The sequence below is a fragment of the Periplaneta americana genome, chromosome 5, assembly GCF_040183065.1.
Source record: "Periplaneta americana isolate PAMFEO1 chromosome 5, P.americana_PAMFEO1_priV1, whole genome shotgun sequence".
Taxonomy (NCBI): Eukaryota; Metazoa; Arthropoda; class Insecta; order Blattodea; family Blattidae; genus Periplaneta; species Periplaneta americana.
This window is the reverse complement of record NC_091121.1, coordinates 186,393,459-186,418,521: the sequence shown is the minus strand read 5'-3', so window position 1 is coordinate 186,418,521 and position 25,063 is coordinate 186,393,459. Positions and strand designations below refer to the sequence as shown.

Sequence of the window (25,063 nt, the reverse complement as noted above, 5' to 3'; positions counted from 1 at the left end):
GTTATATAAAAGAGTTTGTGTGAAAATATATTTCATTTCATTTCATATTTCCCACTCACAAGAAATAGAGAAAGATAGATAGAGATAGATAGATATAAAGGGCATACGACATTCAAAGAAAGTAAATAAAAACTGAATGTAAAGTAATAGAGAAAGTTAATTGATAAAGAGCATGACACGGAGCGGAACGGAGAGCATCCATGCAGAATCAAAACACCGAATCAAATGGAAACAAAACATAACCTAGAAATGAAACACTACTACCTTCCCATAGAACTTGAGGGAGGGTTGAGGACGACAAAATTCCACGAGAGGGGGGAAAAATCGTCACTGCAAAATCTTTTAATAATAAGTTATAGAAGAAAAACAAACCAAGTAATGACTGATAATGAAAAAACGACAAAAAACGAAAAAACGATGAATTACGACTATAAGGGCGAGGGCATGTCTCTTGTAAAGAAACTTGATCAATACAAATAGTAGTAGGAAAGTTTTGAGAGGTCCTTGCAGTTACAATCATAATAATAAAAACACATCCAACATCATCATTATCATCAGTATCATCGGTACATACGGACACAAGAGTTGGCGCCGGCTGCACTCCAGTCGGCTGCCACTTCACATGCAGGTCAAGTTGTACGGTCCGAACAATCACAAGGCAGGTATCATTATTCAAACCCAAATATGACTTCACTTTTGCGGGTATTGTGGAGTTACTGGGTACGAGAGCGGAACCCAACACCCGTGCTGCCTCCCGACCTGCTTGCTAGATCCGATCATTGCACAGACACAGTTTTCGTATGTTCAATCCAAATCGGCAATGACATGATACTAGCAACGGGTCGGAAGTAACAAAGGGAGTTGTGGCTGAAAGTCCAATAGTAACACAAATTTTGTGGGTTTCCTTTTGTTTTTAAATTGAATGCTGCAACAGTACACAGGAAGTACAAAAATCAGGGTGTCGACCACAATTGGGTTAAGACCATTTACACATAGTACACAAAAGTAACCCCTCCCCACCCTCTTAACTTCACTGACACTCAGGAATTCAGAATTTATAGGTTATGTGCAGCCAGCTTTGCACCAATGCAGCAGAGGGGTCTGTGAGCTCGTAACGAAAGAAATCAAGATATTTATCTGTAAGTTCTCTGCGCCATGACCCTACAACTCATTCTGTATTTATTTATTATGTCTAATTTCTGCTACTGTAATACGAAGCCATTTTATTAATAAGTATATTATTCACTCATTCACTTGTTTTGTTTTCCTCTCATTTTTGAAACAGGTTAGTTTGTATTAACACAACATATATAAGTAATTGATTAACTAGCGGACTTACTCGTGTCAATTATGCAAGTCTGTGCAGCTTACAGCTGTTTCGATGCTTCATCACACCATCCTCAGAGCCTACTAGATCTCGGCGTCATCTCGAACTTCTCTGCCTGTTATGTGGGTGCGTTTGATTGTTGAAAGGTGTTGAAAAGTGGAGTCAAATAGTGTGTGTGTGTACTGAAATTGATATGTGTGTTGAGAATTTGATCAGGGTGTGTTTTAGTGTGTTTGTATATTTCGTATTGTTCTAGTGTGTTGAGTTTTTGGTTCTTGGGTTGTATGTTTAGGATTTCCATGTCCGCATTTATCACACCCCGATCAAATTCTCAACACACAGATCAATTTCAGTACACACACACTATTTGACTCCACTTTTCAACACCTTTCAACAATCAAACGCACCCACATAACAGGCAGAGAAGTTCGAGATGATGCCGAGATCTAGTAGGTTCTGAGGATGGTGTGATGAAGCACCGAAACAGCTGTAAGCCGGACAGACTTACATAATTAACACAAGTAAGTCTGCTAGTTAATCAATTACTTATATTCAAGTGTTAAAAGTAGTCTGCACAAGATTCAAAATGGACAACATATATACTTTTACTTATATCAGCAAATTACAACCGAACCTTCTATGACGGTGAATATTAAACTGATCAGCCGTCTAATAGAACGTACCGGTATCAAAATCTATCAGAACAAAATCCAATTTCGTAAAGCCTACTTTTTCTCCACTTTCCATTGCCTTCAAAGGAATATATCTGCCTATCTTCAAAGGCAAGCATCGAGATGTACGTAATTTTCTTTCTTGCTTCCCAGTAAAAACTACCATTACCTGCCTTACGGTTTTTTTTTTTGTAAGGGAATGTATATATGTATACAATATCAAACGAACTTAGGCTTTTGGTTATTTTCATATTACCTTTCTTTCATCTTACAGCTACGTTCTTCTTTCATTCCAATATCATGCCTTGAAACATTTCCTTTCATTCAATGCATGCAGATAATTGAAACAAATGACAGATTAAGATTGAAGAAATTGTATTATAAAAAACATCAGTCTTCAATTGTTTGTGTTTCACAAAACAAAAGGAAACTTGTATTTTAAACTAAAATAATTCGACACTAATTTATTAGTATTCTGAATCTAATGAATTCATAATACAGTATCTCGGACAACTTATCAAAGGGCATCCATGTCATACTTGCTAACTAAGTTTAATTATGCACTGCATAATTTTTATGGGGGGGGGGGAGAAATTATTTTCAAAACGTGTAAAAAACCTAGGAATTAGAAATTGCTTCACAGTTACGGAATAAATTTCCACCAAAAGGAAATTTCAAAATAACCACTGAGTTCATTATTCAATTTATTCATTCAGAGAAAATAGTCCTTGATAAATATGTTAAATTTTGAAGTACCTACAGCTGAGAAAATTATAGTGAATAAAGACGTTGACATATCAGTCATAAATAGATAATTAAAAATGTTGAAACAAATATTTTGTAAATAAATGACGTTTTGTTTTGCAATGAGGTGTTTATAGACAGAATCCAATATAGTTTGTATAAAATAAAATGCAATACGATGAAATACTTAATATAGTCTAGTTTTTTATCCTATCTATGATGATTGTTAAAATAAATGGGTGCATCACTAAAACTCAACAGTCGGAATTTTATGGGGAAGAATGTTCAAGTATTTAGGTGATAAAATGTTACATTACACACATTTTATCATGTATATAAATTTTAGTTTTCATTAATCACCATAAAATATGGCTATGATTTTTAGCTTATTTACAATAATTTAAATCTTTTGTTACCCTTAAACAGAAATAGAAAACAAACCTTCCTCTTAAAAATTCAATGAAAAAAATTATGTATTATGCAATAAACATTAGGTTACATTTTTATTTAAAAAAAAACTGCATATGATAAAATTTACATATATGGGACGTAGGTTAATAAATTTTGAAATCTAAAATTTTGAGAATTGAAGAATGAAAATTGAAACTTTTATTCCACACCCATAAAACAAACTAAATGCATTACAAGACAAAAATACTCAAGTGTGATGATTATTATAATCAGTGAAATGTTCCAGTATGAAAAAAGGAAAATTTATGGAAGTATTTTAGTCATGTCTCCAAATTAAATGAAATTTTATTTCTTTTCTATTTGAATAGTGGGTAGAATGTGAAGAAAAAAAATGAATATCGTGTGTAATCAAGCCACAGACTCCTCTCTGCCACATGTAACGTCCACTTGCCAACTCTTGTGTCACAACCCTGTGCTGCAAGGAAAGGTCAACACACTCATGTTCATAATGCAAACAGTGCTGCCAATAGAATAGTGCTAGGCTTGCACTGCAATGCCAACTGCTGACCTCTGAAGGCAACCTCAAGCATCCAATAATGTTACAGCCCTACTCTTTAATAAATGAAGCAATATAATTAATGAAACAAGTATTGGAAGACAAACAGATGTCCTAAACACTCCACTCCAGTTTATAAAATTTATCAATATTTCCACAAGGGGCAGGCTTCTTCTATATTAAATTTGTTGGCCAGATTAGGAGAAGTTTTGAGGTGGAGAGGTAAGATGATTGTCGTTTCTGTTAAAATAACACTGAACAACAAGAATTTTGCTTTGACTTAAAACAGTGCATCCCTTATGGTTTGAAGTGCGCTGAATCATAAAATGCATCTCTTTTCTCACTTTTCGATAAGAGCTCCCCCAGAAACATCTGGCGCGGGTTGGGGGTATAAACCAAAACAAAAGCTAATGCATTTTATGAGTTTATGACGTATTTCCGGTTTCTTATGGTTGTTGGCATGTTGTTTTGTATTTCTAATAAATAAACAGATATTGGTGCCTTCTATTATGTAAATTTCATTACAATTCAAAGTGAGGTCTATGCAATGAATGAAGAAATAAGGGTGTGGTTTTCAGTGTTTAAAGAAAATGTTTACTAGTTTGAGTGAAGGCATATTAAAAGAGGGCATTTTCATTGGTCCACAAATTCACAAAGTTATGGCTGACCTATTGTTTAAGGAAAAGCTTTTCGTTACAGAAAGAATGGCATGGCACGCTTTCAAGATGTTTGCTCAAATTTCCTTGGAAATTCTAGGGCAGAGAACTACATAGAACTTGTGAAAACCATGTTAAGTGCATATGACAAAATGGAGTGTAATATGTCTCTCAAAATACACTTTTTACATTCTCATTTGAATTTCTTTCCTCCTAACTTTAGAGTGGTAAGTGACGAAAATGGGGAAAGATTTCATCAACAAATATCTGAAATGGAAAGGCGATATAAAGGAAGATCATCATCCAGCATGCTTGTAGGTTATTGTTGATTCTTTGTAAAACACAGCCCCGGGTTTAGTTATAAACAGAAGTCATTCAGAAAATTATTTTAAATGTAAGTTCAAATTCCGAGATTTTTCTCATATGCATGAAATATTTTTACTGTTATTGTGTTTTAAACTATGTAACATAATTTTTGTATCCAGTACACATTTTTCAAGTATTATGAGGAATTTTGAATCCCTAATGTGTTGTAATTTTATCAGTAGCAGCGAAAAATTAAAAACAAGTTTCATCATAAAAAATTAAATTAATTTTCCTGGGAAAATGGTACGTGATGGGGAAATTTGAATTTTAAATTCAGATTTAGAGCACACATATTAGTAATATTCATCTATTTTTATTTCGGAGCAAGACAAAAAGTAAAAATTTGTTGTTCAGTGTAATTGGTTGCTTTTTTACAATGCCTTCAAATATGGTCAACCGAGGCCTCCCTGGTCCCTGGTAGTCAGACAAAGTGTTCATTCAAGAATCCCATTTCTACGATGGAAAAATCTATAAGATGAAGTTTCTGTGATACAATTACAGATAATAAATGATGACTAGCATGGTTTAATTTTGATATCAATGGGAAAGGATCAATAAATTTTGCCCAGAGACCTCTCACTGTTCTTTTACGTGTTCTAAATAATATTGTAGATCTCAACATAAAATTTGCTTTTAATCCTCTTTATTCATAAACAAAGGTTTCTTTTATATCCTGCGAATCTATTACATTAGGAATTTTTTTTCATAAAAATCCATTGCTCTCGACTGGATCTGAACTCATGAAATTTGAACCCAGAGGCAAGCACCGAAAATGTTCAGAGAGTTCCTATGCAGACCGGTCCCGCTCCAACCTCTATCTAACAAAATTTGTTGGCATGCGGCAAGCGGTCATCGGTTTGCATATGGACAAGTCCGTGCATGCTGCCGTACGGAGACGGGTACCACTCCACCCTTTACCACTTAGCTTCCTCAAGATGGGTGTTCACTCTATAGTCATTAAGCTGGGACTGGTCTGCATAGAAACTTTCTGTACATGATTATTCCTCCTCGACTCTAAATATGTTATTCATAAAAAAAAAAGGTATATTCTGTAGGAATTCAATAACTAATCTTCTCACAATATTAAAACTCACACAATTAAGAAGTGGGACCAAGTCCTATGAATTGGTAATCATATGTTAACATTAGTTAACAGTTTTAGATAACCAGAAAATAATGGCGAAAAAAAATGAAATATAGGTAAACCGAATACTGATGTGATAACAGTCTTAAAATCCAATGCTTAACAAATAAGGAAAAGGTATTATTAAAAGATTATATTAATTCCATCACATTTCATTTTATGAGATAAATTAATATCAAGGATTCAAATGGAATTTACATAAAAGTTATTTATTTTACAGAGTAAAGGCCAACAATATATCGTATCACTTGTCACAGTAGTAAGAACTGCAAATCTAGTCTTTCAGGTAAGGCTCCCGTCAAGCAGACTTGAATAATTTCAAGGGAAAAATTGTTCCGGGGCCGGGTATCGATCCCAGGGCCTCTGGTTGAACGTACCAGCACTCTCCCAACTGAGCTACCCGGGAACTCCACCCGACTAGCTCAGTTGGGAGAGCGCTAGTACGTTCAACCAGAGGTCCCGGGATCGATACCCGGCCCCGGAACAATTTTTCCCTTGAAATTATTCAAGTAGTAAGAACTGTTATTAACCTGATCTTATCCTAACAGTCTCATGAAATGACAAATCAAAGTTATTTCTTTCACTGTCATTTTACCAGGTACAGGTCAAAAGAGTGAAATACCACTGAATGTCTTATGAAGCCATATAAAAATTATGTTAAGAATTAATAAGAGTAATAATGTGCCAAACACAGAGAAAGGGGACAGAAGGTGATGTCTGAAAATTCTTCATGATAGAAATAAGTTGACAGCAAAACCCACATGCAGAGTGGAGACCTGAACCTGGTGTGAATTATCCGTAAAAAATACGTTACTAGTAATTATGTATGAACAGCCGAAGGTCAGCAGTATGGCGCTGCAATGGTTAAACACACAACGTGCTGCGCGCTATTACCTTGCTGTTGGCGAAGAGCAAGCCAACGCCCTCCATGCACACCTGCAGGAGCCCTCCCTCCCCCGTGCGCATGTCCTGCACGGGGAATTCCCCACCCAGCTCCAGACCTGCCAACACACCACTGCCACGAGCCGCGGCTCGCTCCATTGCTTCTTTGATGGCATAGTACAGTTCCTTGCACTGCAACCAATAGCACATTAAGTGATCACACCCAGTACTCAACACATTATGAAGAAAAAATAGATAGACCTATAATACTGAATTGAGTATTCTATAATAATGAACTATGAAGTACTGCAGAGTATTCTATACACCAAAACAAACATATTTTGTCATACAAACACATAGCTGATACTGCATTGTTATCAAGATATGGCAACACTGTGTTATTTCAAAGCTAGTCTACCAATTGCCCGTGACTAAAATCGGAACTAACAGTCGGTGTTGTTTTGTGGTTAAAAAAAGATGTATTCGTGTATTGTTTTCCCATTCTGTATTAGTGCCAACTGTTATGTTATGCAATTCAGTAAAGTAAAAAATAACACTAATCTCAGTTACAATACTCAACATCATGAACCAACAAAACATTATAGACACACATTATGTAATTTTAAAGATCAACACTGTTTCACCATGTGTAACACCAAAGATATCAGCAAAATATGGGCCACAAAAAATAAAATAATAATAATAATAATAATAATAATAATAATAATAATAATAATAATAATGTGATGGTGATTATGTCAGAAGCTATGTTATGATGAATTTGTAGTATGATATCTGAATTGTAATTTTGCATTTTGTATCTTTATTCCAAATTAGATGTTTCACCATAATGTACAAAACTCTTTCAGTCACAATGAAAATTAAACATAACATAAGTGTTAATGTCAGAATGTAAATGTTGTCGTAAAATCAAAAAGTCATACATCATTCACGATGGAAACATAAACTTAACCACAAAGATACCTGGTAACCATGGAAACATAACAACGACGTCATTTCGTCATATTGTTGCATACTTCGTTGCTCTGTGATAGTGTATTGTTCCCAAATCATGTAAGCAAAAACATGAAAATTTGGAGTTTGCAAACTTTCATGTCAAAGTCTAACGGTAATGTTAATATCAGTGTTTATGTGAATCACTGTGAATGATCCCATATGAGGGGCTTAGAACAAAAAGCACATAAGTGACATAAACCTAGTTTTGAGGAAATTACAGTTAAAGTTCTACATGCAATGGAATATTATACACTAGTTTGGTGAAATGATGCCCATATAGCAGCACTGCACAGTGTGATCTCTTACCTGATTTTATCCCAAAGAAACATCCTTTTGGGCTATCACAATACGTACTTACCTAATTTTTTTTAATAATGTCACTTACCTGCTTTTTGTTCTAAGCCCCTCATATAATCTGACCACAAACTTCTGTTTATGTTACGTTCATCTTTAATTTTCATTGTGAACGGGCCTTTACAGTTACCTATCCTGCTTATTTCAATTTTAATTTAATTTCATAACCAAAAAATGCATAATTTTCCTTAATTTTTGTTTCCACATTCTCCTCCAAAGTTTTGAGTCAGTTCGTAACTACTAATTTTTTATATGCAATAAACTTCCAATTAGCTAGTTTTGCAGATATATATTTTTTTGTTCATTCATTCATTTACTTTATTCCATAGATCTTACATGAGCAATGAAGCTTTAAGATGTGGAACAAGTCAACATTTTACAATATTACAATTACAATTTTTTATTGGGTATTTTATTTTATGTTTTTTTATTATTATTATTGTGTTAAATTGTATTGTGTATTCTTATTGTATTGTGTGTAAAATTGTATTGTGTATTGTAAATTTTATTGTGTATTGGTTATCATTTTATTGTGTATTGTTTATATTGTATATACCACTGCCACGGGGTGCTTGCCCACTTGCAGTGTAAATAAATACATACATACAATTTTTTATAGTTCTACAATTTAGTAATTTTCCACAATTTTTACAATTTTGTGCAATTTTTTACAATATTTTGGCGAGATGTAGTGAGATGAGGTGAGGTCCGAGGATTCGCCAAAAGATTACCTGGCATTTGCCTTTTGGTGGGGGAAACCTCGGAAAAACCCAACCAGGTAATCAAATCAAAGGGGGGTAATCAAATCAAAGGGGTTGATGCCAAGGACTCGCCATAGACTCGCCATATTTTTGTTAAAATAAGATAGGCCTATAAATATTGCAAACAAAATGTTTATAAAAAATGTTTATAAACAGACATTATGAATGACGTGTCTGCAGGAGGAATGGCATTACGATGAAGTAGGCCTAATCGAGAAATCCTTTACTTCTTAAACTGTAGCAATGAAATAATATGTTGTCGGAATATGACTCAGACAATGTGTGTGATAAGAAGAAAAAATAAATGAATATTTAACGAAAACAGACTGAAAAGTCATGTAGCAATGTCTTCTGTATTTTATATCATGAATGCTTTCTAACCAAAGGTGCCAATTTCGCATAAAGATTGTTTTTTTTATTATAACATTATTTTCATTTATCTGTAAATTATAAATCCCTATTAAGCTGAAACAATCGGGAGTTTCTGTGTTCATTTCCATGCGTTAAATCCCAAATTATTACATTTTCTGCACATATACCAAAATGTTTTCAATTTTGGTTTGTGGTAGTATAGCAGCAGTGATACTGATGAAGTTATTATGAAAACGACAATAACAACTTTCATAATGAAGAAAAATTAACGATAAATTCATGGGAACAAAATACGACAATACCTTCTTGGTGTAGTATTTGTGAAGTTGTGTCTGTCCACCATTCCGTCTCCAAAGGCACAGAACCTTGTTTTTTGGACTGTATGTCATATTAACAAGCCGCTCAAACCACCAGCGTTCAACTATGGTCCCATTCACCGAACGCAGAACGAGGCCGTCCTCTCTCACTTCTAGGAACAATAAATCTCCCGATGCATCAACTCCAGCATGGACTGTGAAGCTCTGTCGATGCACTTGACGCGAACCCAGGGGCTTCAAGTCTATGTCATTTCCATGCTGGAACAATATTACAAATATTACTATCATCATAACAAATGCAAGAGTTGGGCTAGAACGTTCAAATGCTTTGATTTGGTCAATGTGCTTTGTACAAAGACAGAATTACATGGGAGTCCACCTGTACGTAGGCAACAATTTTGCACGACTGTCCACAAGTAGCATATATACAGGGGCTCTTGCGCAGTGTGTTGTAAGAGAAACAATAATGGAGCTCCAAATTTTATTTCTTTATCAATTCTGTACTGTAATATGATTATGTCTTGTGACCAGAATATTGTACGAAATGGAAATATAAAAATTGGAAATTTATCCTTTGAAGAGGTGGAAAAATTCAAATATCTGGGAGCAACAGTAACAAATATAAATGATACTCAGGAGGATATTAAACACAGAATAAATATGGGAAATGCGTGTTATTATTCGGTTGAGAAGCTTTTATCATCCAGTCTGCTGTCAAAAAATCTGAAAGTTAGAATTTATAAAACAGTTATATTACCGGTTGTTCTTTATGGTTGTGAAACTTGGACTCTCACTTTGAGAGAAGAACAGAGGTTAAGGGTGTTTGAGAATAAGGTGCTTAGAAAAATATTTGGGGCTAAGAGGGATGAAGTTACAGGAGAATGGAGAAAGTTACACAACACAGAACTGCACGCATTGTATTCTTCACCTGACATAATTAGGAATATTAAATCCAGATGTTTGAGATGGGCAGGACGTGTAGCATGTATGGGAGAATCCAGAAATTGCTTATAGAGTGTTAGTTGGAAGGCTGGAGGGAAGACCTTTGGGGAGGCCAAGACGTAGATGGGAAGATAATATTAAAATGGATTTGAGGCAGATGGGATATGATGATAGAGAATGGATTAATCTTGCTCAGGATAGGGACCGATGGCGGGCTTATGTGAGGGCGGCAGTGAACCTTCGGGTTCCTTAAAAGCCAGTAAGTAAGTAAGTACTATAATATTGCCACATGTATAGCTTTTGACAAGCATATCGTCGTTGATTTTATGAAACTTCCTACGTGACAGTACAGAAAATAATTTTTCAGGAGGAAGAAAAAACTAATGAAATATCAATAGGCCTACAGTGATCCTCGATGATGTCATTAATGTTAATCATTTTCACCAACGTTTCCTATCGAATTACTTCACATTCTTATGTAGGCCCATTGAATTGTAATTAATTTTTTATTCTCCTGAAAAATTGTGTTGTGTACTGTCACATAGGAGATTTCATAAAATCAACCATTTTGTGAATTAAATAATTTTTAAAATTATACAAAATACACAATTTGTTCATACTTTCTAGTTGGTTATTTAACGACGCTGTATCAACTACTCGGTTATTTAGAGTCAATAGAATTGATGATAGCGAAATGAGGCCAAGAATCTGCCTTTTGGTTGGGGAAAACCTCAGAAGCAGCCCAACCAGGTAATCAGCCCAAGTGGGGATCGAACCCGTGCATGAGTGCAACTTCAGATCGCCAGGCAAGTGTCTCAGCCAACTGATCTACGCCAGTGGCTAATTTGTTCATTTCTTGTGTTCACGTAAGATACAGCCTATATTTGAAAGACATCTTGTTTTAAATTATTGTCTTACAACTTATGTAAATTATCTTAATATGTGAAAAAAATAATCACATTATTTTGAATATACTGTGTAAGATTTCTGAAGACACTAAGTTCTCATTTTAAATGTATCTGTGGATTCCGACAACTATACTACTTTTTAATACCGTATTCCAAAATAATGTGCACCTGTTTTTTTATTCTTTAATAATACATCCCACGACAATACATAGGCTAATTGCAATAAATCCCAAAGACCATAGGGATCAGGAAATATGAATTGAACTATAAATCCGAAACAAGTAACTTCCTATCCTTAAATGAAGAAAAACAAGAAGAAAAAGAAGGAATAAATGAAATAGAAAGTGTCGCCATGGTTCTCTCAGGCAAAAAATTGAATCATGACTGAGCTCCTGTATTATGAATGCAACATTCCATGAGGAAAAGATTAAAGATATCTAATCTTCACATAGACATGATTTACATTAATAAATAAGTTAATGTTGGAAAATTATTAAAAAAGCAACTAATTGATTAATACTTTCATTTAACTATTACAATTTACAATCAAATTTTTCTCTGTATTGGATTATTTTATCTGTGTTGATGGCCTGCGTTGCTACTTCCCAGTGAAGGAAAGAAAGAAGTAACGCTTGCTGTAGTCTATAGTTCTCAAATCTGAAAATACAACTTTAAAAACTCGAACCACATCATTTATACAAAATTATAACTTTTAATACAAACAAACTACAAAATCTCATTGCAAACATTCTGACAAACTGACAATGACAAACTTTCAGGACAAAATAAATCATGTTTTAGCTCTCGTACACACCCAGAAACAAAATTTGGGCCACTTAATTCTACTAAGTTCCAGATACAACACATGGTGCATGTGCAGTAAACAAGAGGGCCTAAATGTACGCTACTTGTGGACAGTCTTGCGAAGCTTGTTGCCTACATAGAGGACTGCTACCAAGATTCGGCCTATTTTTTAATTCCGTATCTATACATAAAAATAAGTCAACAGCAGTCCCTCCTGTGAACTCCTAGAAAACTAACAGTCATCTCATCAGCAACAAAGATCTAATGCAACTTGCTGTTCATTGTTAAAGTAGGTACGATTTTGTTGTAATAGGGAATGGAATTTGGAGCAGTAGAAGCTAGTATTGGCATCTGCACAGCCATTTGTTTACAACCCTTTATACCAAGTCCTCCCCTCCATGACATACTCGCAGATCTCTGCACGTCAACAACAGGTGAACGGGACAGTTGTCGCATAAGAACTTCAACGTGCAGGTTTGCAGTTCAGAGTATGAAGTGCGGGTACAATGCCGAAAGTGAAACCAACTAACAATACAAAATTGAAAGACTATATTTGTAAAAGCTCCCGATCAAGTATCAAAATTCAGGAAACAATTTCCTAAATTGCCACTTCCCCCATGTCCAGTTCTTAAGAGCTGGGGGGGTCATGGTTAGAAGCTTGCAATTATTACGCACATCACCTCCAATCTGTGAAGAAAGTGGGCCAGTCCTTCGATCCCGATGACGCGGCTGCGATTCAAATACGTCAGGAACTGCTAAATGAAAGAACAATCGAAAAAGACGTCATGGATACTAAGTCAAATTGTTTATATTTACCAGATGCCATTATTCGATTAGAAAAGTCAGGAGTAGGACTAGTTGAGCAAATAAGTATCATGAGGACTATTTCCTTCCTTGCAACAGAGCAAAGTTGTATTTTGAAAATTTGAAAATATTTACAATTTATTATAACAAGACACAGCAGGAATAATTGTTTCATCAACAAAACGTAGTATTAACTGAAAATGTCGTTTGGTTCTACATTTTGTTCAACATTTAATAATACTGTATTAGGCTATATTGTAGATATTGTAGTAGCCTATATTGCATATATTGTAAATACTGTAGTATACATTGTGTACATATTATCATATTTCATAAAATTGTAAATAAAGGTTTTAATTTAACACGCTCCTGACAGAAAAACGTACAATATATATTCAGAGGCGAGATCCATACAGACGACAACTGTCAGCCATAAATGTTTCCACTGACATGCGAGGACGAAGAGATTGATATTTAATTATGTATATTTCTAATGTTGTTTATTGATGTCTTATGTGTTGCCAAGAAAAACACATGTAGTTCAAAATAGAAGTGCGAGGCAGCTAAAATAATGTGAATGAAATAATATGGCTGCATTTCAATTTATATGATATATTGCATAAGAAGTAAGCAGATTAATATTGTGATGTTAAATATTGTGCCAGATTGAGATAATGCATTGTAAGTGTAATGTTATGTGTATCTGTTAATGAAACAATAATGAATTGTTGATGTATTATTTACCAAGCTTAGTGTGATGTAATTCGAGGAATTTAGGTAAAATGAAGTGAAATACTACAGTACATAAAAATCAAGATGATATGATTTACGAATAATATAAGGTATATGTATGTTATGATATAAGGTGCTACATCAGGTAATGTTAAGTTTTTATATTGCATGTTTTCTGTTCATATGGTTTGATGTTATGTTTGGCTTGCCTTCATGTTCATATGGTATGATGTTCTACATCAGGTAATGTTAAGTTTTTATATTGCATGTTTTCTGTTCATATGGTTTGATGTTATGTTTGGTTTGCCTTCATGTTCATATGGTATGATGTTCTACATCAGGTAATGTTAAGTTTTTATATTGCATGTTTTCTGTTCATATGGTTTGATATTATGTTTGGTTTGCCTTCATGTTCATATGGTATGATGTTCTACATCAGGTAATGTTATGTTTTATATTGCATGTTTTCTGTTCATATGGTTTGATGTTATGTTTGGTGTACCTTCATGTTTATATGATATGATGTTCTAGATAATTTTAAAATGTCTCTTGTCTAGCTTCTATTTTTGTACATGGTAGCATTTGTATGCAGTGAGTTGTCATATGTGCAATTTATTCAAATATTAATAAATGTGAAAAAAAAAAAAAAAAATGAAATGCAGATTATGTACAGTATGTAGGCCACTATATGCCATTAAACTATAACATTTGTTTATTCCGAAATACGTTTACAGAACATTGCGTGTAAGTTTGTATGAAGTGGACTGTACTCGTCCATGCTTTGAGACACAGCTCGCTTGACAGTCACTCAGCTACAAATATCTATAGTATGTTTCACCATTCATTATAATACTCCAAATCCCTTTCCCTGGTTGTAACATTCATACCTATATGAGACAGACATGCATACTGACTTACCAGGTTGTTGATCTGATCAAGAAGTTCGTTCACCTCCTGGCTGTACACCAGCCCTATGTGACTCTTCCCCAGCAGGCGCCGCACCTTCCGCTTCAGTTCCACCTTGTTCACATTCATCATCACCATTATTGCCACTAAGTTGTACAGCATTGTAGACAGCAAGCGGTCCTCGTCGTGTTCCAGCCTCTTCCTCTCCGTGTCACTCAGCGAGTTGTACCTGACACCAAAACAATAGCAGATCACTTAAAAAATTATGGTTGGCTTGCAAATCAAGCTTTCAGGTATAACTCCCTGTAAAGTTGATCTGAATAATTTCGAAGGAAAAATTGTTCCGGGGCCAGGTATCGAACCCGGGACCTTTGGTTAAACATACCAATGCTCTACCAACTGAGCTACCCGGGAAGTCTACCAGACACCAATCCAATTTTTCCCTCTGTATCCACAGACCTCAAAATTGAAATGTAGTAAAATTATACTAGTAAAAGATGTACCTCCTCCCTTAAGAGTAATGATTGTACCTTATCTTGCTAAAAAGTGAACCTTGTAGGATTTGTATTGCTTGTAGTATGAGCATGTAAAGACAGGCACTTTACATCCCTGGTCTTTGCTGTCTTACTAACCTTTCCATCATTTCTCCAGGTCCCTGATCCATGCCAACCATGTCACGTTCTTGTGACACAGCATCTAGAAATGCATCTTCCCAAAACTGCATCTGGTCCCACAGAGTTGATCGCTCCTTCCCTATAAGACCTGTTACAAAAATGAATCCGCAGTGTTCATCTTTAAGTTTCTATGGCTTATGTTATCTATTTCAATTTTGTTTAAGTTTATTATACTTAAATACTGTATAGCCTACATTTATTTTTATTAAAAGTTACCTATGAAGTTCACACATTTATCTAAAGAGTAAATGATACTGAAAATGTTTATTTACAAGTCCGCCACTTTGGAGTAGTTGTCAGCGTATCTGGCTGTGGAACAGAGTATAGGATCTAATCCTGGTAGGGACAATTTGCCTGGTTGCGGTTTTTTTTCCCTCCATCCATTAAGAGCAAATGCTAGGTAACTTTCGATGCCATATTCCAGGCTCGTTTTACGGTCATCATCTTCACCTTCATCCATCTTGCCTACTTCCATACTCAAGTCATCCTATCACAGGAAGAAAAGAATCCTACCTAATGGGTGCCCCAAACTCAAAACAAGACTGATATTCTTTGTCATAATCGTCAAAAAATGGGAAGAGGCATAAATGGCTACATGGCAATATGTGGGGCATTAGACCAAAATTAAACAAAAAAGGAAAAAAAAAAAAAAAAGAACTTATTTACACTCTGACTAAAATGTCATGATAAAAATAACACTATTGTCGTCATCATTTTCATTGTTGCAGTCTCAGTCGCAACATCATCATCATTATTATTGTTTATTGATCACTGTCATAGTCATCTATGTTCATTGTTGTTGTCTACTGCTGTATTCTTTTTTTACTAATGGTGGGTAATTGACTATTCATTATTCGCTCATATGGAGTCAATTTTATAGACCAGTGGTTCCCAAAGTGAAGGTCGCGACCCCTGGAGGGTCGTGTAGGGGGTCGCAAGATGTTTTACAAAATAAAACAAAGCCGCCTTATTAACATACATTTATGTTGTATTTAGAAACATAAACGTAAACGACGTTGAACATAAAAATAAAAAAAATGGTTATTTACCAAGTAAAAAATAATTAATTCGATAAATGTGCCTGTGTTACAGAAAGTAGCTGCTCAAATCTGTGCTATGTATTTGATATATACATATACTGATATTTTCAATTTCAAGGAGATTTCTCTCTTTCAACATTCCATTAGTAGGTACTTATTTCAACGAGTCTTTCCTTAATGTTTTCTGGAATTTCATTGCAACTGTCTAAAAAGAGATTCAGTATCAATCGGTGAATGTCGTAATAGTAGTATATTATTACACTTCTGAACATGTGCGATCGCTGTTTAAATTTTCTATGAAACTCAGCATTGTTAAAAAACCAAGTAGTAGTATAGTACATTATGCAACGAGCCTATAATGGTAGTAATTAAGACGCGAGTATGTTTATGAAACGAGCGCAAGCGAGTTACATAATTTTCATATGAGCGTCTTAATTACCATTATAGGCAAGTTTCATACGACTTTTTATGCTCGACAATATTTAAAACTTGAAATTATTCATAAGTATTCATGTTATTCTTATCTGACTGAGCAGCGAAACTGACCTTGTGCAATGCCTCGTGAATTGTGAGATGTGCGCAGACGCGAAAGTATTGATTTTTTCCGAGAAACATATGTCATTGACCTTGATATAATCTAGAGAGTAAAAAAACATTAATCTTGATATAACCTGGAAATTGATTTAGACATTGAAAAACGAGATGAAAAATTGAATTTATTTGAATATTATTTACAATTAGCGCTAATTATTATAGTAACAGAACATAACCTTCTGCGACAGTATTGGATATCCAGCCTCCGTGATGTTTCGCTAGTTGTCTTTCGATTGCATATCCGAGAATAATCGATACTTGCGCTTTCATATTGCTACAATGGTGTTTTCTGATTGGTGGAACATCTGAACTTTAATGAATAGGTGTACTTTAATGAGGACCATTAAAGGGCTGCTACCAGGTATATAATTACTACATTTCGGCATGGTCGAGCATAAAATATATTATTGTATAGGTATATAATATTTGGGTTTTAATTTTTTAAGCACATAATTCAATTAATACTACTATGCATCTACAAACCTTCAAATAGGTAAGTGCGGCCAGTGTCAGGGCTGGGCGTAGTGGCCGTGTTGATCATACTGCCACCGTGGTACCTGAAGCCAGTGCTCAAAGATGACTTGCTGGACCACACACTCGGTGTTCTCTGCTTTGCCTGACGAGGAAACTGAACAAACATTAACGGTGAAATGGGTTGTTTAGTCAACTGTCCGAAGACAGGTGTGAACCTCGTAAGTAACACCAATAAGGCATCACTCACGAGGTAACTAGGCCAGGGTAGGGTGATGAAAATGGGTATGAACTGAAAAACTAGTCTTAAAATGGGTTAAAGTGAGTTCTCTGTTGTTGGAGAGTGTTGTTTATACAGTAAGAGAAAATTACTTTTAAAATGTATCAATCCATTAGTTAGAAATTGTGCTGCCAAATTGGTGGGGATACTGCCTTCGATCTTAACATATAGTCATTCCTCGATGATGGAAATTGATTTGACTAGATTGCTATTGACTAAATCACTAGAAGAAAACTGGTATCAGTTGGATATTAGGGGTTATTTTTCGAAACCTCAATGGGATATTTGACTATTAGGGCAATACTTACTTATCTGCAAAGGAAAGAAAGCGTTTGCTGCTGGTCAAGACAGCTGATTGCCTTGGTGGACAAATTGTCTGTATGTATTTTCGTCTGTCAATATGTGTCTGGCCATCTGTCCGTTTATGCCTGTAGTTTCTTTTCGTAGAATAAATTCCCTCACAATACCTTGTTTCATTCATAATTTTACTAACAGGAATGACTTCATCTATAATACAGAATCCAGATTTGACAACCAACCTCTACTGTTCAAGAATCTGAGATGTGAATTATTCCTTTATTTGTAAGTTTTAGAAAAACTACCCTATCAAAATATGAATTAATTCAAACACCCATAAAATGTACTGTACAACGCAAGAGCATACTGTTTATATGAGATAAGTTCATTCACAATATTTTTATATTTAAATTTCTGATAATGCTAATGCTTTCAGTTCTAAAGAACTATAGTACAGATAGATAATGAATGTTATATATTTCCAACTTTAAAAAAAATTATTTAATACCAGTACATAACTTGTTTGTTCCAAAAATTAGATAGGTAGCACCTTCTAGCAACAATAAGCCTTTTAGGCTGACGTGCAGGAGGCCTTTAAAACTCCTTAAAGGCCCCCCCATAACCTAACCTAACCTAATCTAACCTTCTAGCATCCTATTAGAAGGTTGTCCAACCTTGCTTATTATTATTTAATAAAATCATAATGGGAAAAGTAACTGTTTCTTTATACTACATACAGGGTGGTTAAAAGTCACTTTCCCACAAACACTTCCTTACATTTAATTACATTCAATTTACATTTGACTACATATTCCTTTATAGATTTTGTTCAAAATTTCTCGATACATAATTCACAATGTTTAGACACTCATTTACAGATGGCATAACATAACTCACGATTTTCATAGATTTCCATGAATGACTGTTCGATCTCCTGTCACAACTGGTGCAGATCCTGCGGTTTCTGAGCAAAAACATAATTTCTCAGGATACCCCATGGCAAAAAATCACATGGCGTCAGGTCTGATGATCTGGGTGGCCATTCTGTTGTGCCACGATGGCCAATCCATTCATGGAATTGCGATTCATTGCAAGAAACTAGCAGTTGTTGCATAGAAACGCAATCCAACACAATAAAACAAAACAACAACAATAACATGACATCGAAAAAACAGTTGACACACGAACATGGTTGTCAACCCACCATTTATTACACCAGCTATTAGTTTGTTCAAGTTATGACATCTGTATATGTGTACAAGTATGAAACCTAAGAACGAACATTGGGGAAAGCGACTTTTGACCCATCTTGTATATATAAGAGTAATTGTCAGAATTTAAGATATTTTGTCCAGTCAAGCAGTCATGTGCAATTTGAAGTTTAAAAATTATAAATGGCTGTTGTCACAATTTTGCATATATTTTCTAACCGTAAGTTCTGCATTTTTCACCATATTATTTCTTCTATTTCACTGAATAATTGGTTTTTAGTACTAGTACCGGTATCAAATTTTATTCTTTAAATTTGTTTCAGAGATGGAAGTGGTGTTATTTCAATATGTTTTCTAAGGTAAATGAAAAAAAATCTATCAATACATAAAATTTAGAAATATTATAAAAATTAAGAAAAGTTACAAAATTAAAAATTCACAAATTGAAAATATTTCAAATAATTTATTCTCATAATTTACAGTTAAACAAAAATAAGTACTGTAATTTATACAGTACATATATTGCAATGGAAGCTTTGACATAAACAAATATCCCATGAGGTTGATATAAAATTTAAAGAAAAAACGTAGTCATCTTTCTTTCAGCTAAAATTTTACCATAAAGGTATTGTAAAGTATTAAGAGACAGTTCTCACCTTTACGTAAACCCACAATTTTGCAGTTATTTAACCCTTTGTTGCCGGACATAAGAAAAAATTAAAATAAATCCGTTTTCTTTAGTGTATGTTGTTAGAATATCAATTAAAAACATACAGTAATTTTTTCAACAATTTTTTATTTTATTTTTTATTTTTTTTTTATTTTAAAAAAGGTCGTATTTCTATGTACAGTACTGTCAGTACCTTGGTGGATTTTATTTATCAGGTTGCACGTAATTTCTGGTGGTTTATTATTCTTCCAGGTCTTCCAGTATCCAAAATAAATCACGGTACTTCTAAGTACCGTCAGGCAACTAAGGGTTAATGAAATGGAAATCTGAAATAATACCACAGTCTACTATATACAGTCACGAAGCTTGAGTTTTGAGGGTGCTAGAAACAATAGACTGTGACGGTTCTATTTTGCATTGCCTGTAATGAGGCGATATTAGTGATCCTAGTGGTGAGCAACTATCTAATGTTTGCATATTTACTACGTATTGAGCTTCGCGACTGTATATACTAGACTGTGATAATACTGAAATTATAAGATAATCTTGCATACCTGTATTTTATATATCGTCGGTTTACAAACAAAACACATTAAGTCAAGAATATTACTTCTGAGAAAAAGACGTTTGAAAGTTCTTGACAAAACTGAAACCTCAAAATATTATTTTTATTAAGTTGGTTCTCTTTAAGCATATTTCATTTTCCAATTCTATTTATACACGTACATTATATACACCTTTTTCTCAGAAGTGATATTTTTTACTTAATGTATTTTGCTTGTAAACTGACGATATCCAAGATTATCGATCTCTAATAAGAGATATCAAAATCTGCACAAAATTGTTTACAATATTACAAATAACACACGTAAATAATGAGTATAAGTACCGTAATTCTGAGTGTACACATATGAAAACATCTTTACAATAAGCAAGTTCATGCTTAAGCATGTAGCATGCATAATACATGACAAACACTCAAAACCTTGCCACAAAAGCTAGCATTCCATTGTCTGGTGTACTCAGTTTAAGCTTTGCTAACCCATTCCTTCATATATGAAAATGTAACAAACCTGGGTACTGTCAACGTTATCAACGAATTTTGAACCCTAAAACTAAATCTTAATGAAGTATTCAATATAATTTACACCTATTCTAATCAAACTTTTGGTATAATATGTGTACTGAATAACTTATTTAATTATTGCTAATTATCTATTCTGGAAAATTTCAGTTCCATAAAAATCCTGATAATTAGTTTATATTTGTTACCTGGTACAATGTACTGAGTGAAAAAAAAATCAAGAGATACAAAGGACATAACAGAGAGACTGTAACAATAAATAACATATACGTGCTTCAGATGTGTAAGAGAAAGTGGGAAGTTATTACTATTGTTGGTTTTCTTAAAGCCATTAAGTTAAAAACGGACATTTCAATAATAATAATAATAATAATAATAATAATAATAATAATAATAATAATAATAATAATAATAATAGTAATAGTAATAGTAATAATAATAATAATAATAATAGTAATAGTAATAGTAATAATAATAATAATAATAATAATAATAATAGTAATAGTAATAATAATAATAATAATAATAATAATAATAATAATAGTAATAATAATAATAATAGTAATAGTAATAGTAATAATAATAATAATAATAATAATAATAGTAATAGTAATAGTAACAATAATAATAATGATGATGATGATAATGATGATGATGATGATGATAATGATGATGATGATAATGATGATGGTAATGATGATGATAATAATGATGATAATAATGATGATGATAATAATGATAATAATGATGATGATAATAATGATAATAATAATAATAATAATAATAATAATAATAATAATAAGCTAAGATGATCCACTAACGAAAGAATCTGATGACTGAAGTGCAATGCAACTTCTAATACTGTATTATTATAATTTATAATGTATTAGCTCAACTAGAAATATAAAGTCACTTCAGAATTATTTGATATATCTTCGGAAAACTACAGCATCACAGAATTGCAAAAATCAGCTCTTGTTAGATACCGGTATGTGTAACAAAATATCATACGAGACATTTAATTGGTACTGGTATTCCTTACATTTACTTCATAAATGAGTACTTGAACTTACCGGTCACATATCCTGATATCCTGGAACCTTAAAAGCATGGTACACTCAAAGTCTATGAATATAATACTACCACGCGCCAGTACAAATTAAATAATAATAATAATAATAATAATAATAATAATAATAATAATAATAATAATACTGTAATAGTTTTTATTGAATCTCAACACTCAAACCCTGGTAATGATAAGGCAAATAGAAATGTAAATTTAGTGACATAAAATCATCACATTACATCTAAAAGGAAAAGAAAAGAGATCACTGAACAAGATGCTAAGAGTATTTAAGAGTGCTTAACAGATAACTTTAATGAATGAATACTTCTCATGTATCACATCAACAGTAAGCCTATATTCTACAGCGTTTGTATGTCTGGTTTCTTTGAGTAGTAGATAGATGTGACATAATCATATGTCACTGTTTTGTATCATTAACAAATACCATAATAAAATAAGAAAAAACATTTAATAAAGGCAAAGAACGTACAGTAGCGTGCAAATTAATCCGAACACGACATATTTTTATATTTTTACATTTTCTTTCATTGTTGGCCTCAGAGCTGCTCATACCGCTTTAATTGACATCTGTAGTACGTGTAATTCCATTGTTGAAGGTCTGTCGTTATTATTTTTTTTATAATATGTGACATTTTGCCTGTCGTTTTGTACTTATAAGCATTTCAGTTGTGTTGAAGACTTAATACTGCAATCCTGTGTACATTCTGTCGTCTTCACAAATGGATACAACTCCACGAAAACGGTCTAAAATTATAACATTAGCAGAGCATTCTTCTATGACACAGAGGCAAATTGCTGCAGAATGTCACATCGGTTTGGCTACTGTTAATTCGATCATAAAACGATACAGGGAGACTGGATCCATCACACCCCAGAAAAAAGGAAACTGTGGCCAGAAAAGGAAGACTTCACCTGCAGATGATCGTTTAATTGTCAGGAAAAGTAAATTATATCCTAGACTAACTGCTGTCAACTTAACCCGCGAGTTAATGGCTACCACTGGGACGAATATTCACGTCACAACAGTGCGGCGTAGGCTTTTGGAAGCTGGACGAAGGCCTCGTAAGCCTATTAAGAAGCAACTGCTAACTCCTGTTATGTGCAAAAAACGCTTAATGTGGGCAAAATTACATCAACACTGGACAGTGAATGACTGGAAGAATGCACTTTTTTCCGATGAGTCTCATTTCGAGGTCCACGGCCACCATGTTTCTTACGTACGGAAAGGATCCGAAAAAGTAACAGCAGCTCCATGCCAAATCGTCTCAGAGCTGTTATTAGGAACAAGGGAGGCCACATAGATTACTGAGATAGGTCTTAGATCCTTTTTTTATTCTGTTTGAGTGTTTTTGCATAAGTAATTACATTGTTCGGATTAATTTGCACGCTACTGTATGATCAGACGAGAAAAGAAAATATATTATCAATATTATATCATAGTGAAATCTAAACACTAAAAGAAACAAATAATAAAAAAAAAAGATTACAATACATACAGCTGAGATGAAATTTTTCCGAAATAAACAGGCTATACACTTTCGATCATAAGAAAAATGAAGATATTTTAAAACAATTAAACATTAAAAACATTTAACTTTTTAATGAGCTTTATTCAAAAATAAAAATATATATTGGGTGTTCCATTTAAAATAAGAGAGTTGGAGTTACTTCCGGTTAAACCGGAAGCAGATAAAACTCAGTAATACCATTATTGAGTTCTTAGTATATGGTTATCCCCACATATCAAGTTTTATGTCACTGAACCACATGCTTCAAAAGTTATTTAGGTGGTGCGGGACTTTTAACTAACCCTGTATACAGTGTAGAACAATATATTTAAGTAGTAGGGAGAAGAAAAAAAATTGGAGAGGTAAAAGACTGATGATACATTGTGTATCGGAAACTAACTATGGGTAGGCTATAGATTCACGTTTAAAAGCATACAGTTGGGAATAAATAAATTGCTGATTTAATACAGCAATTTCTAGCAGAATATGTAACATTTTGGTAGAAGGAAGAGGGGAAAATTTTCTCTTACTTTCTCCTACAAATTACACCATGGCTACATTGCAGCCTATTTGACTTACTGAGCCTGCTTTCATATTTCTACAGGATATGTTTTGTTCAATAGAGCTCTCTGCAGTCTCATGAGATTCTGCACTGGCCTGCAGACATCTGCCTGGCAAGCAAGAATATTCGTGGGGGTAAAAACGGAAAGTACATTCTACATGAAACCAACTCAATCAGGAACAGCATTCTTTTGCATTCCTTCCAAAGTAACCGTAAGTATTTCTGTCAGGTCTTGATCACAAATTACTCTTGATCGGATGAGCATACCAATGAAGACTGAAGACTTCCTCATGCATATACAAAGTGAAAAGAAAAGACTGAAAAAGCCAGATATAGTTGAATCGCATGCTTAGAAGAAGGAACCAAAAAAAAAGTTATTTTCTACATAAAAGATCATTCTGTAATATTACTGCGTGCTGGTTCTTGCAGATTTGTATCCTAATTCACGATACGAGTTTCCCAACAATAATAATTGTCTTCACAACATTCAACATAACTAAATAGTAATACAAAATACACCTCCTTGAACTCAAACCGGCTACACTCACTCACTGTGCTTCTTATTTACATTATCACCAGTCAGTGCATTATCTTCACTTTTCCCAAAAAGTTAATTCATTTATTATATTTTCGTAACTTTTTAGTTTTCGATTTCATTGATAATTTTATAGATAATAATTACTCTCCACAAAATATTTTAATGGCATATGATCTACCGTGTTCCATTTGGCAATACTGTACTTCTATACTAAAGAGCATTCCAGTGATAAGTACTGATTTGTTCGTCGACCGCTAGATGGCGGCGGTGATTGAGCAACTACCGCACGGCTAGCTCCCCTCTCTCAGCGTTCAATACCTCGTGTAACATTTCAATGACTGGTCAGTCTGAGATTGAAATACGTACAGAG

At 33.8% G+C, this 25,063-nt stretch overlaps 1 protein-coding gene across 4 annotated transcripts in view; it reads right to left on the bottom strand.

Moving 5' to 3' along the window:
• Rab3-GEF (Rab3 GDP-GTP exchange factor) overlaps nt 1–25,063 on the bottom strand; it is a 265,816-nt gene that overhangs the window by 59,519 nt on the left and 181,234 nt on the right. For all 4 annotated transcript variants that reach the window (XM_069826882.1, XM_069826883.1, XM_069826884.1 and 1 more), the window contains 5 exons: nt 17,466–17,610; nt 15,307–15,436; nt 14,687–14,903; nt 9,564–9,836; nt 6,770–6,949 (listed from right to left, as the gene is read on the bottom strand). In XM_069826882.1, the coding sequence (XP_069682983.1) occupies nt 6,770–6,949; nt 9,564–9,836; nt 14,687–14,903; nt 15,307–15,436; nt 17,466–17,610 (945 nt within the window). The remainder of the gene's footprint in view (nt 1–6,769; nt 6,950–9,563; nt 9,837–14,686; nt 14,904–15,306; nt 15,437–17,465; nt 17,611–25,063) is intronic.